Below are 12,857 nucleotides of genomic sequence, written 5' to 3'. Positions count from 1 at the left end.
TCGAACTTTTATGAATAAATGAAGCAAGCAATTTTCTTCTAAAAAAGAGAGTACAATTTGGAGGGACCTTTGGTCGTGTTTGTTAATACAGTTCACTCGCTTTCCTCGAAGTGATAGAAGGGTTTTGGCTCTTGTACAGTAAGAAAATATCATGGTTTCAGCACCACTACATGACAAGAAATATAGTCTGTTTGGTGTGATTCATTAGTGTCATCTAGCGCACTATCCTGTTCCAGTCCTGGCCTCTGCCATACGACACACTTTTCATCGTTAAACCCCGGTGCCAAGTGCTGAATATTAGGTTGATCTCTATCCCGTTCAAACTTAACGGATCGAACGGGCCCTTGACTCACGCCCTGATCGGGGGCGCCCAACCAAACCATGATTGGTGGGCCCCTGTGACCCGCGATATATAACAGAGATGGGGGCCGGGACACGACTCACGAGGTTGAACACTGCCACCAACCCCACCGAATACTCCCTACCGATCTAGGATTATCGCGGTGCTCACGGGAAGCTCCACTACCACCGTCATCCACTCACTGCCATCACCGGCCACCGTCACCATGGCCGGCACCGGGAGTTTCTCGTCTGCACCAACAGAGGGTAAGTTTCCCCGAAATCCTACCCTACACGATCCCATGGATCTATCACTGAACTGTTGACTGACCGGCATTGCGAAATATCTTACTCAGTCGTCAGGGTCAATAATATCTTCTACGGGCCACATCGCTCCAGCGTGAAAAGTGAAAAGCGAAAGCTTAGCAGAAGAATTTACAAGAGTATATTTGGCTGCGCCGTCATGCATGCACTGATACACGTTCTTATCCGATCTCTCGTAGTTTCGTTCCGCGCAACTTGGCAAGCAGAGCAGGAGTAGTGGTATTCGACATGGATTTCCACCGTCGGTGAGTCCCCGTGCCCACCCTGGCTGCCGGCACCCGTTCGCACACCCGCTCTGCTCAGAATGGGGATGGTGGTTCGCTCTTCAGTAACCAGCATTCAGTCCTCATCATGCATGCATGCATGCTCTGGCAGTATAAACTCTGGTTATGTGTTACTTCAGAAAAAGTATGCAGAGAAGGACTGGGAAATTCGTAGCAATTGTAGAAAAAACAGCTATACACATCGGAAGCATTCAGTATATGTACATAGAGATACAGTGAAATCTCTAGCCCTACACATCAGAAGTTGGAAGCTAGACCTCCATTCTCCAAGGCTTAGGCCCCAACGGAATAGATTCCACATTACATGTGTATATACATACAGATTCAGTGACATTTCTAACCGTACACATTGGAACTTGGAATCTGGATCTCCATGGCTTTTACTAGATGCCAAGTGATCGATCTACAATACATGTTACACAGGGCCATTGCCTTGTCCTACGCACCGGACTCTAAGAAAGTAGTACTATGTATACAAAGAGATTCAGTGACACTTCCAACCCTACATTTTGGAACTCCGAAGCTGAGATCTCCAAGGCTTAGGGTAGGTGACAACGGATCTATCCACAGGCCACAATATATGCATGTTACTCCCTCCGTTTCTAAATATAAATCTTTTTAAACATTTCAAATGAATTATAACATACGGATGTATGTAGATATATTTAGAGTGTAGATTCACTCATTTTGCTCCGTATATAGTTACTAGTTAAATTCTTTAAAAGACTTATATTTGGGAACGGAGGAGTACTTGGGGCCATCGCCCTGTCCTACGTACCGGACTCCATCGCGTCCAACGTGCGGCTCGTGTTTGCTCCTGTCTCACCCTGCCGAGGGACAACTGCGGTCGAGTCACTGTTGCTCATTTCAGTAGTGCGCCGCCTCCGGCTCTCCTCTTCCCTGTCGCTGATGTACCTAAAGTGTGCATGAGGCCAGAAACCTGCAGCCATTGCGTTGATTATGGTTGTTTGTTAGATCAAATTCAGCAAGCACACATTAGCTTGTATCGACAGAGAAAGCAACGGAAAGTGCAGTTTCAAAATTGCAAAAATTAAAATAAAGTTGGTGTAGTCTGTTTCCGGAATATAGTCAAACATACGGTTCTAGTCAACTTATTTTCCTTTAAGATCTAAGATTTGGTATTTGCGGAACACGATTATACAACATTTAGGGCCTTTTTAGTCACAAGATTCTGGAAAGATAGGCATACGAAAGACACATAAATAGAATACGAATCCATGTGGAAAGCAGAGGAGTTAAAAACACAATCTTGTAAACATGGATGTTCAAGAGTAGGAAAAACAGGTGTACGAATAGTAATAAAGACAACCAAATTAAAATCAAATCACATAAAAAATATATAATTAGAATGTTATCATCCCGCTAAAGACCTTCATCTCGTACTTCATAGGTATAAACTCTAAGAAGAGATCCAATAAATTGTAAAATTAGTGTGTTTTTCTTTAAAGCGGACATCGAAAGACATTTTCTCCATTTCACTGAACCAGGAGGTTTGCTTTAGTAATCTTTTTCTACAACATGTTGCTGTTATGTGCCACTTGATTTTTTTGAAGGAAGAGAAAAGAAAACTAAATAAGCATATCAACATATTTCTTGTGCATCATCCGTTCCATTTCTTGTGCAACAAGTGACTTATTTAGTACCCATGGCTTCATGGGATATTTCCCCCCGTGTATTTGTCTTCTAACATTTTTTTATTAGGTTGATTCTCCAACATATTTATGTTGCATACAGGACAAGGTAATGTCATTTCTCCCTTATCTTGTGTTTTTAGGTGTTACTTGATTCTTTTGTAAAAACTATTTCTTGAATAAACATCATTGAAGTTTATTTCCCTCGTGGGTAGCTGTCCATAAACAAATATTTTTTATTGAATTTCATCAACATATGCCCTACACCTAATTTGTTGTGGACTTTGATAACCAGCGAACATCAGATTTTCAAGCATGGCAAAACAAACATTTTTTTATGACAATTTATGTTGTGAGGATGATAATTTCTTTTATCAAGCATTTTTTGTTAACATTTCCCTTTGTTTTAGAATCGTGCAATAATTTTCCTATATGCATGGATCCGTTGTGGGATGTCTTAAAGGGCAGCTAGCATATTCCTAGTGTTCATTGTACTTAATTGCTCATATTAGGTACAAGTGTTACTCTTCTGTTTTGATGTGTCTCAAATTCTTAAAAGACATGTCTCAAATTTTCCGGCTAAAAAAAGATGTGTCTCAAACAAATACATCGAATCTAACGGTATGGAGTATAATCAGCTTGACTATTGTGGCTCAAATTTTTAAGTGTTTTTACTACTACTTTAGTGACACTAATTGAGATTAGTTAGTATGGACTAATTAGACGGCATCACAGACAATGGTGAGGTCTACGAGGGGCACTCCAGCTACTCCCTCCGTCCCATAATGTAAGACGTTTTTTGACACTAGTACTTGGCACCTGATTGGGGAGTCACTTGTGGACCTCGCCCCAGTCCATTTGTGATGCCACCAGCGGGATTTCAAAACTCACATACACATGTCCATTTTCCCTTCCGCCCTTTATGTTTGCCTTTCATTATAAAGCTCCAAATTGTCTGCATGATGGCTTCTCTTGCTCTATTTCAACTCGATCATCCGTGGCCTCATTTGACAAACCAATATTCCATGCAACACGATGATTGGTTCTATTGCTTTGTCTGGATGTCAAATGCTCACCCATGAATCCAACATGGTGATGACAAATGATCACCATGCGAAGTAGACTAAGTTGTCATTTTTAATAAATGGTACATTTTCAAAGGGTCAATGATGTAGAAGAATGGTGATATCGGTGAAGATGTGAACCATCAAATTAAAGTCGGATGGACGAAGTGTTGTCAAGCTTCAGTCATCCTTTGTGACAAGAGTCCAACAAACTAAAAGATAGGTTCTATAGGACGTTGATTCGACTTGCGATGTTGTATCACGCATAATGTTGGCCAACTAAGAGGCGACATGTTCAACAGTTAAGTGTAACAAAGATCCACATGCTGAGATGGATATGTGGCCACGCAAGAAATGATCAGGCCTGGAATGATGATATACACGATAGAGTTGGGGTAGCACTAATTGAAGAGAATCTTGTACAACATCGTCTGAGATGATTTGGACGTATACAATGCAGCTCTCCAGAAGCTCCGTGTGTAGTAGAAGATTAAAGCTTGCTGATAATGTCAAAAGTGGTCGGGGTAGAACAAACTTGACATGAGGGGAGTTCGTAAAGAGACATAATGTCACCAAAGAACTAGCCATGGACAGGGGGTAGCTATCCACGTGCCAGAACCATTACTAGGTTTCGTGATCTTAATTGTTTCAGCTCTAGACTACCCTAATTTATTTGGACTGGAATACTTTATTGTTGTTGTTGTTGTTGTTGTTGTACTTTTTAATCTCCACTGTTGATTTACATAGAGATTTTTAAATCCTTATAGAGAAGGTGTACCAAAGTATACTACAACTAAACAAGAAATCTTACGATGCTCCCAAATTATTAAGGGTTGTCCATTAATATTGATCTAATTGCTAGGAACTTTTTTCTTTGATAAGGAGGCTACAACCCTCTAATGGCTAGGATGGTGTACTACTTTGTAGAAGGTAAGAGGTAACTTTGGCTATGGCTAAATAAGTTTATTGCACACTTGTGCCGAGTGCAAGAAATATATTCGTTAAACATATTGTGTCAATGAAGGTATACAAAAGACTCATTGAGCAACAGTACAAATATTAGATCAAAACATTTCACCCAAATTTAAGCCATAATTTTTTATGAACTATTTCAATGGCACGAACTTGTAAATAGCTAGACAAAATGATAAATTTGGACTACATACAACACTTGATTAGAAATATAAGATAGATATGCAATTTTAAAGTTTAAGATGCTTATTAAACGTGCATATGTTAGATTACTTGGTATGGCTAAGCAATCAAGCATGACAATTGTGGACAGAATGCATCTCTTCAGACCAATTAACTGGAACGTCATCAAGATTCCATTGTGATCAATTGTCAGATTGTTACCAATTGTTATGGAAGGATGGTGGGGCAAGGTGGAGCCTCTTTAAAAAGCTCAACTAAATGAATGAATAGTACTGTCAACGTAATTATTTTTCTTCTTCTTATTTTTCTGTTCATTCTTCACTTTTTCTATGCACCAAAGAGGGCCTTAACATGTAACTGAAAGTCCTCAGTCCTGATATGAAATACTCCAGATGCACCAAGAGTCCAGAAGAAGTATACCTTTGTCATCAGAGGGTGGTGGAAAGAACTGCAGGTAGCAAACAGACGCAATCACCATTCCTTCACGGACATGACAAACCTCGTCAGCACCGAAGAGAGTTTGGATATTTCCCGCAAAAACATGAATAGAAAAAAGAAAGAGTTCAGAGATAACAAAGCATAGGCGCGAGCTTCTGACCAAGGATGCCGCCGGCGAAGACGTCCTGCCAATGGTGCCAGTAGTCATCTACCCGCGAGATGGCGATGACAGCGGCGACGAGGAGAGGCAGGATGACGACGCACAGCTTGGCGACGTGTCCTCGTCGGTCGAAGACGGTGATCTTCCCGGCGAGGTACCACGACAGGAAGCCCAGGCCGGCGAAAGACCCTGCGCCACGGCACGACGAAAAGCTTATTAGGCATCGAGCACATAGTACACAGTACACGTAGATTGTTGCTGCTATCGCTTTGTGACAGTAACAGTGCAACTGAATCTAGTAAAGTGAGTGGCATCTTACAGGAAGAGTGGCCACTTGGGAAGCTCTTGTGGCCTTCTTTGATCACGCTGGCGTCGCCGTGGCATATGACTGCTGTGGTGATGTTGTCGTACACCTGGGCAACAAGGGGACCAGTCTAAGTTTGGGTGCAAGATAAAATTCAGAGAAATCCGAGCGAGTGTCATTACAGCGATTCCGTCAGGGAAGCAGCGCCAGAAGAAGTTGGGGCGCGGACGGCCCACGGCGTTCTTGATCGCATCCGTCAGGACGCCGGTGATCAGCACAGAGAACAGAATACCTGCTTGTTCAATTGAGGCGCATCAGAACGAGACTTGTTTTTCCTGAGCACTGCATTTTCATTAACAACTTGAGGAAAACTACATAAACAAAGTACCAATTGTAGCATGGTGCAAATCATACGCATTCCGCCTCCAGATGTAGATGGCGATAAAGATGAGCATAGGTGCAATGACAGCAACGATCTGCGTGAAAAGACCTCAAATTTCAAACTCAGGAGATATACGCTTCCAAATTTAAATGTGGGAGGGTCGCACGCACCGGCACGGCCCAGACCGGGACGGTGTTGCTCTTCAACGGGTATCTGAGGTCCGCGATCATGCCTTCGCCGACGAAGCGGTGGAACGGCTCGATGGCGTTGAGGACGCATTCCATGGCGATCAGAAGGAGCAGCGCAACCCAGTCGTAGGCGTGCGACCTCGCGATCCTGACGCCATGCGACTGCATCGTGGCGAAGGGGAATGTGCACGCCGGAGCATTGGTACACGCCGGCGCCTGCATCTCAGCCTCTCCTCTGTCTATGTGGATCTATCTAACACTCCTTATCCGTTCCAATGAATGCAGGAGGAGAGACAGTGATGTTAGCGCATTTGCTCTCGACCCCGGACTCTTCCGTTTTCTTTTATTCCGTTGTGGGGCGGCGCGTCAGCCCTTGTTTTATAGCACACAGAATGGAGGACTTGAGGACGACTGGCAGTTGCGAGGGAAATTTCGAAATCGGCTATGCAGTACAGTATTTTGGTAGACCCCAAGATTTAAATGACTGACCGGGAATCTGCACGGAGTTGACTGACTTGCGGCACCGCGTATGGACAGCGACTGCAAACCGCGTTCTACGCGGTACCCACTAGGTCCACCACCCAGTTATATATGCTTGCATTTCTGTGCAATGGCAGTGGCAGAATCAATCGTGCTCTCAGGTCCTTGAAAAATTTATCATCAGTGCTAGCTGACCTGTACCCGCGGATCTGAGAAACTACTCCTAGTACCAATTCCAGCTTCAGAAGCAACCAGCGATTTAGAAACGAAAACTGAAGAAACAATTAGTACCAATTCTACACATCACTGCCAGCGGACCTGAGAAAATACTGAACTCATCTTCAGCAGTGCCCGCGGATCTGAGAAACAATTAGTACCAATTACAGTTTGAGAAGCAACCATCTTCAGTTCCCGCGGATCTAAGAAACAACCTATACTAATCGCAATTTGAGAAGCAACCATCACTTTTGACAAAACTTAATCTTCACCTTCATAGGTTGTCAACCTTCAAAGGTCAGGCCAAAGGAACAAAAACTACTCAAGAGTACTAAATATTTCGAATGTTACATTTGTGGGCTTTACCCTTCCCGAAGGAAAGGAGCCCTTTCAGAAATTCTCAGTGGCCCCGGAGGGCCAAAGAGGGGGTTTGGAAATAGTTTTCAACCAGCAATTGACGCGCCTCGGTATAACCTCACTAGCTGCGTCATTGCCCCAAGCGCAAAGATACCTTTTCCAGGCCGCCCATCGCCCCATCTTATACCCGGCCACCCCTCGCGCTCCTTCCTCCACAACCGATGTGGGACAAAACTAACGCAACGCTGCCCCTGCACGGAGCAAAACAGACCGACTCAATGAATTATTAGGAGCGGGCGGGCCAGATATCCTTGCTGGGCCGTGCCTTCCCCTGGCCCATGCAAACCCGGGAGCCCAGCAGCCAGGTGATCCAGAGTCTCTGTACGCTCGGCTTCTCTGCTTCTTTCTTCTTCCTCCTCCCTCAAGCCGACCTACGCCTCTGTACGCTCGGCGAGCCCGAGAAAAGTGCGGGATGAAGACGAGGTCGCAGACCACCCCGAAGCCCCTCAATACGGTGCGGCTGCCCCCCGTAGAAAGCCCCCGCACGAGGTCGAGGCCGAAGCCGAAGCCGGAGACGCGGAAGAAGGGGACCCTCGGCGACCTCCGCCGCCCCAAGAAGCCCCCAACCGCCTTCTTCTATTTTATGTATGTCCAATTCTTCATCTGTGTTTAATCTCGTGTCTGCTTACTGGCGACTGCTCTGCTGAGAAGCAATTGGGATGCGGTATTAGGGGTTTCTCTGGCTTCTCGGCTGGGCTGTTCGCTCGCAACCTCGGGCTAGTTAGGATATTACACCTCTTCGGATGTGCGGCAGTTCTGTTGAGAAACTTTGAATCGGTGAGTGCCTTAGTGGTGGTGTTCTGGTGCAGAGAGCTCTAGTGAGCCCCCATGTCCTGGTAATAAGGTACTACTATTCTGAAGATGTTTCATCTCAGTCTAGCAGTCAGAGGTGCATTTGTTTGTTCTCTAATCGATGGGTGCAGCGTTGTTCGGACCTAGTATCTTATTTTGTCAATTCGAACTGTTTTCAGCTTATCTGAAAACCGGAACAGTTAATAATCACTGATATATAAACAAAAAATGTACTATGTGCTGTTGACTTACCCCAATGTTGATGTTCCAAAATGCTTTAAGTACTGATAAAGAACAACTGCTCCTCGCAAGTAAAGAATAACTGCAATAGGACATTATCGCTGCACCATATAAACGTTTTCTGCTTCATCCAGTCATCATCTTTGAACATATTGATTGCTTATCCTTTGGGTTCTTCACATGGCTTTAGGTGTAACACAAATACCAAACATCCTTCCTGCTGTCCTGGTGTTGAACATTTAATCTATCGTGGACACAATGACTACAGAGATAAATAATTCATTCCTCTGTCCATCGTAGACTGTTAACCAGGGCACCAGGCTAAAATGATGAAATTGCTGTACATATGATCCATGCTTTTCGAGTCGAACGACTAGTCGTTGACTAGTCGCGACTAGTCGTTGACTAGTCGAGGAGTCGTAACTGCAAGGTCGACTCGACTAATTGGCTGAGTCGAGCGACTCAATCGACTAGTCGTTGACTAGTCTAAGAGTCGTAACTGCAAGGTCGACTCAACATGTCGACTCGACTAATTGGCTGAGTCGAGTGACTCAATCGACTAGTCTAGGTTTATGAGTCGAACGACTAGAAGTTGGCCCAGCCTGTCATTTTTTTTTCTATTTGCTTGCCCAATCCCCCCGTGAAACCTAGATCGCCCCAGTTTTCCCCTGACCCAAACCTATACTGGCTTACGCGAGCCTCTCCCTTGGCCACAGCCGCCACCCCACAATCCTGCCGACCGGCGCCGCGGCAAGCTGGTCTGCTCCTCCCCTGGTTGCTGCTGCTGCTGGTGGTCTGCTCCTCCCCTGGTAACTCATGTCGACTATGAGTCTTGACTAGTCACAACTAGTCAAGAGTTGCTACCCCAAAACGACTCGTCGAATCGAAAACCTTGATACGATCTTGAATGTACGATTTGCATCCGACACTGAAATCAAATAGTGGAACAATGCTTTCAGCTTATCAGTAGCACCGGAACGGTTAACTCATGCTTTCAGCGTTGTTCGGACCTAGTATGCTTTTTTGTCAATTCGAACTGTTTTCAGCTTATCAGTAGCACCGGAACGGTTAATAATCACTGATGTATGAACAAAAATGTACTATGTGCTGTTGACTTACCCCAATGTTGATGTTCCAAAATGCTTTAAGTGCTGATAAAGAATAACTGCTCCTCGCAAGTAAAGAATAGCTGCAATAGGACATTGTCGCTGCACCATATAAACGTTTTCTGCTTCATCCAGTCATCATCTTTGAACATATTGATTGCTTATCCTTTGGGTTCTTCACATGGCTTTAGGTGTAACACAAATACCAAACTTCCTTCCTGCTGTCCTGGTGTTGAACATTAATCTATCATGAACGTAATGACTGCAGAGATAATTCCTCTGTCCATCGTAGACTGTTAACCAGGGCACCAGGCTAAAACAATCAAATAAATAACGAAACTGCTGTACATACGATCTTGAATTACGATTTGCATCCCACACTGAAATCAAATGGTGGAACAATGCTGATAGACTGGCATCGGACGGTGGCTGGAGTGCATCGGACATAAATCTTACATGGATGTGTCGTACGCATAGCAACGGTCAACAAATAATGCAAACATGCGATGTATGTTGCCAAACGCCTATCTCTGTCCCTGTGCGACTCATAGCTTGCATGCCTCAGTACATGTCTGATTTCACAGCACTCCTTATGTTTCACGTTTGTGTATTTAAATTGTTTAATTAATTGTCTAATTAGAAATATCTGTAGGCAAACATAGGCTTTTTTTCGCTAGAACCTAGTTGATTTCCATGGGCATCAAGAAAGAATCCTGTGTTCCAAATGGGGCCTTAATGTTCTCTTTATTTATATGATCATTTCATTGCCCTGGTTAAGATGTTTCATCGCTTGCACTGAACCAATTTTACTGAAGCTGGTATATTCTCTTGAAGGGAGGATTTCCGGAAAACGTTTCAGGAAGAAAATCCAAGTGTAAAAGCAATGCAGGATGTAAGTTTCCATCATTTAAATTTGAAGCTTGAGGTTGGCTTTCTTAATCTTGTAATGTAATATACCTTTCACTGCAGGTAGGGAAGGCATGTGGTGAGAAATGGAATAAAATGGCATTTGAGGTTGGTATTTTCCTTCCAATAGCCTGATGATGTCTGTGTTGCATTAGGTTGCTGTCTGGTACTATAATATGGTTGATAGGAATATATGTAGTGGAGATGTCGTTTGGTTTCTTTGATGATTCACTTATTTCCGTTTTGTTATTGGAAATCAATAGAAGCTTCTTTGTCCAATCATGAAATGCAAAACCTTGCCTTGATATTTTATTCAGCAAGATCCAAATTTCGCAATGAAAATACCGTCCTTTTCCGCCTGTCCCTTGTACCTTGCCGATGTGCCTAGTAGCTAGATCAAGTTCATTGCTTATCCCAATCCAGAGAAACAGCTGAAGGGATGCACTGACACAGGTTGTAGGTTTAACAGTGGAAGTTTCATGACCTGTATACTCAGAATTAATTTTGTAGGATGTAAGCTAAGTTTCTTATTGATGATGGTACACTATTGCACATTTACTATCATTTACATGTTGGTTAGTAGGTTTATTGTTTCTATTTAGCTGGCTACACTAAAAAAAATTGAAGTCCCTACCTGTAGACAGTTCTACACATATGAATCCACTTAACATTGATGATGATAATGACCCATCTTTGCTATACCGGTCATATTATTGTGAAATTTCTCATTTAGGAAATGTAATTTGGCACATAATTATTTAGCAGTTATGTCTTCCCATTGACTTGTGTAAGACCACATTACATAATTTGGTGGAGTTATAAAACCGTCTTCTAACTGTAAAAGATCCATTCAAAAGTATGCTTACAAAAGGAAACTATGTTGCCAAAACTGCTAGACAATACATTATGTTGTATTCTACTGATGTTAACATTTTCACCTTGTTCTTCGCACCAGGAAAAGGTGAAGTATTATGATCTAGCTACCGAGAGGCGTGCTGAGTTTGAGAAGGCGATGGCTCAATATAACAAGAAAAAGGTGTTTGTTGTACATGTATGTGCATATTTTATCCTATTTCTCACTCATCTGATCATTTTTTGTCCTACTTCATGTAGATAAATGGTGAATTGTCCGAAGAATCAGAGTAGAAGTGAACATTGGGTTCTGTTGATGCCACAAGTTAACTGGATGAATCATTCAATTGTATATTACATGCCTGAGCATTGTATGAGTTCTATTATCTATAGATGGCTAGAATTCTATACACCGAAATGTAACGTCAGTGTTACAATGACTCACTTCAGTCTCATATTGGCGCTATTCACCCGAACGGCCGAACTAATGTGTTGTGGGCAGTACGTTTACTGTTTCCGAGTGACATTTCAATAGCTGTAAATTTTAATCATAACTCGTACACATTAATTAAACAGGGGGCCTGTTAACCTACTGCTTGACAACTAAACTAAAATTACTATGAGTGTGAAAATATCAACAATGACTCCGTGGCCCAATGGATAAGGCGCTGGTCTACGAAACCAGAGATTCTGGGTTCGATCCCCAGCGGAGTCGTTTTTATCTCTCAATACAGTTTTTTTGTTCCAATTTTGTATTCTGGTGCAGTTTCGTTCCTAAAAAAAGTTCAAACACAAAGTTTTATTTATGCCATTGCCATCTACTATATGATGGCGCTTAACCTTTCGGTTGAGGCAGTTTTTTCCGTTCCAATTTTGTATTTTGGGTGCAATTTCGTTCCCCAGCGGAGTCGTTTTTATCTCTCAATGCAGTTTTTTTGATTCCAATTTTGTATTCTGGTGCAGTTTCGTTCCTAAAAAAAATTCAAACACAAAGTTTTTATCTCTCAATGCAGTTTTTTTGGTTCCAATTTTGTATTCTGGTGCGAGTCGTTTTTATCTCTCAATACAGTTTTTTTGTTCCAATTTTGAATTCTGGTGCAGTTTCGTTCCTAAAAAAAGTTCAAACACAAAGTTTTATTTATGCCATTGCCATCTACTATATGATGGCGCTTAACCTTTCGGTTGAGGCAGTTTTTTTCGTTCCAATTTTGTATTTTGGGTGCAATTTCGTTCCCCAGCGGAGTCGTTTTTATCTCTCAATGCAGTTTTTTTGATTCCAATTTTGTATTCTGGTGCAGTTTCGTTCCTAAAAAAAATTCAAACACAAAGTTTTTATCTCTCAATGCAGTTTTTTTGGTTCCAATTTTGTATTCTGGTGCAGTTTCGTTCCTAAAAAAAATTCAAACACAAAGTTTTTATCTCTCAATGCAGTTTTTTTGGTTCCAATTTTGTATTCTGGTGCAGTTTCGTTCCTAAAAAAAATTCAAACACAAAGTTTTATTTATGCCATTGCCATCTACTATATGATGGCGCTTAACCTTTCGGTTGAGGCAGTTTT

The 12,857-nt window shown here is 42.6% G+C and overlaps 2 protein-coding genes and 2 non-coding genes across 4 annotated transcripts; 2 read left to right on the top strand and 2 right to left on the bottom strand.

The window, feature by feature from the left end:
* Nucleotides 1-1,104: 1,104 nt before the first annotated feature.
* On the bottom strand, nucleotides 1,105-6,681 carry LOC125544415 (lipid phosphate phosphatase 2-like). The gene is made up of 8 exons (XM_048708106.1): nucleotides 6,273-6,681; nucleotides 6,109-6,196; nucleotides 5,903-6,012; nucleotides 5,736-5,829; nucleotides 5,417-5,605; nucleotides 5,239-5,298; nucleotides 1,726-1,887; nucleotides 1,105-1,507 (listed from the first exon to the last, which is right to left on the bottom strand). The coding sequence occupies exons 1-8, from the start codon at nucleotides 6,510-6,512 to the stop codon at nucleotides 1,386-1,388; spliced, it is 1,065 nt and encodes a 354-aa protein (XP_048564063.1). The 5' UTR covers nucleotides 6,513-6,681; the 3' UTR covers nucleotides 1,105-1,385.
* A 663-nt stretch (nucleotides 6,682-7,344) lies between these two features.
* On the bottom strand, nucleotides 7,345-7,495 carry LOC125549792. Its single transcript, XR_007301511.1, has one exon. It is a non-coding gene; the product is annotated as a U4 spliceosomal RNA (small nuclear RNA).
* Nucleotides 7,496-7,623: 128 nt separating this feature from the next.
* Nucleotides 7,624-11,775, top strand: LOC125544416 (high mobility group B protein 14-like). The gene is made up of 5 exons (XM_048708107.1): nucleotides 7,624-7,988; nucleotides 10,376-10,433; nucleotides 10,511-10,555; nucleotides 11,403-11,483; nucleotides 11,561-11,775. Exons 1-5 carry the CDS (start codon nucleotides 7,816-7,818, stop codon nucleotides 11,591-11,593), a joined length of 390 nt encoding a protein of 129 aa, XP_048564064.1. The 5' UTR covers nucleotides 7,624-7,815; the 3' UTR covers nucleotides 11,594-11,775.
* Nucleotides 11,776-11,941: 166 nt separating this feature from the next.
* TRNAR-ACG lies at nucleotides 11,942-12,014 on the top strand. The gene has a single exon. It is a non-coding gene; the product is annotated as a tRNA-Arg (tRNA).
* The last annotated feature ends 843 nt before the right edge of the window (nucleotides 12,015-12,857 follow it).

Source organism: Triticum urartu, chromosome 3, assembly GCF_003073215.2.
Source record: "Triticum urartu cultivar G1812 chromosome 3, Tu2.1, whole genome shotgun sequence".
NCBI classification, from domain to species: Eukaryota; Viridiplantae; Streptophyta; class Magnoliopsida; order Poales; family Poaceae; genus Triticum; species Triticum urartu.
The sequence above is the reverse complement of the archived record's forward strand: the minus strand, read 5'-3'. Positions and strand labels throughout refer to the sequence as shown.

Bases quoted from the DNA above. Each gene is read 5' to 3' on its own strand.
- LOC125544415 (XM_048708106.1), bottom strand. From the start codon at position 6,512: ATGCAGGCGCCGGCGTGTACCAATGCTCCGGCGTGCACATTCCCCTTC. The intron at 6,197-6,272 runs GTGCGTGCGACC...CTTTTCACGCAG, and splicing joins TCCCGGTCTGGGCCGTGCCG to ATCGTTGCTGTCATTGCACC. The intron at 5,830-5,902 runs GTAATGACACTC...CTTGTTGCCCAG, and splicing joins GCTTCCCTGACGGAATCGCT to GTGTACGACAACATCACCAC.
- LOC125544416 (XM_048708107.1), top strand. From the start codon at position 7,816: ATGAAGACGAGGTCGCAGACCACCCCGAAGCCCCTCAATACGGTGCGG. The intron at 7,989-10,375 runs GTATGTCCAATT...ATTCTCTTGAAG, and splicing joins ACCGCCTTCTTCTATTTTAT to GGAGGATTTCCGGAAAACGT. The intron at 10,556-11,402 runs GTTGGTATTTTC...TCTTCGCACCAG, and splicing joins GGAATAAAATGGCATTTGAG to GAAAAGGTGAAGTATTATGA.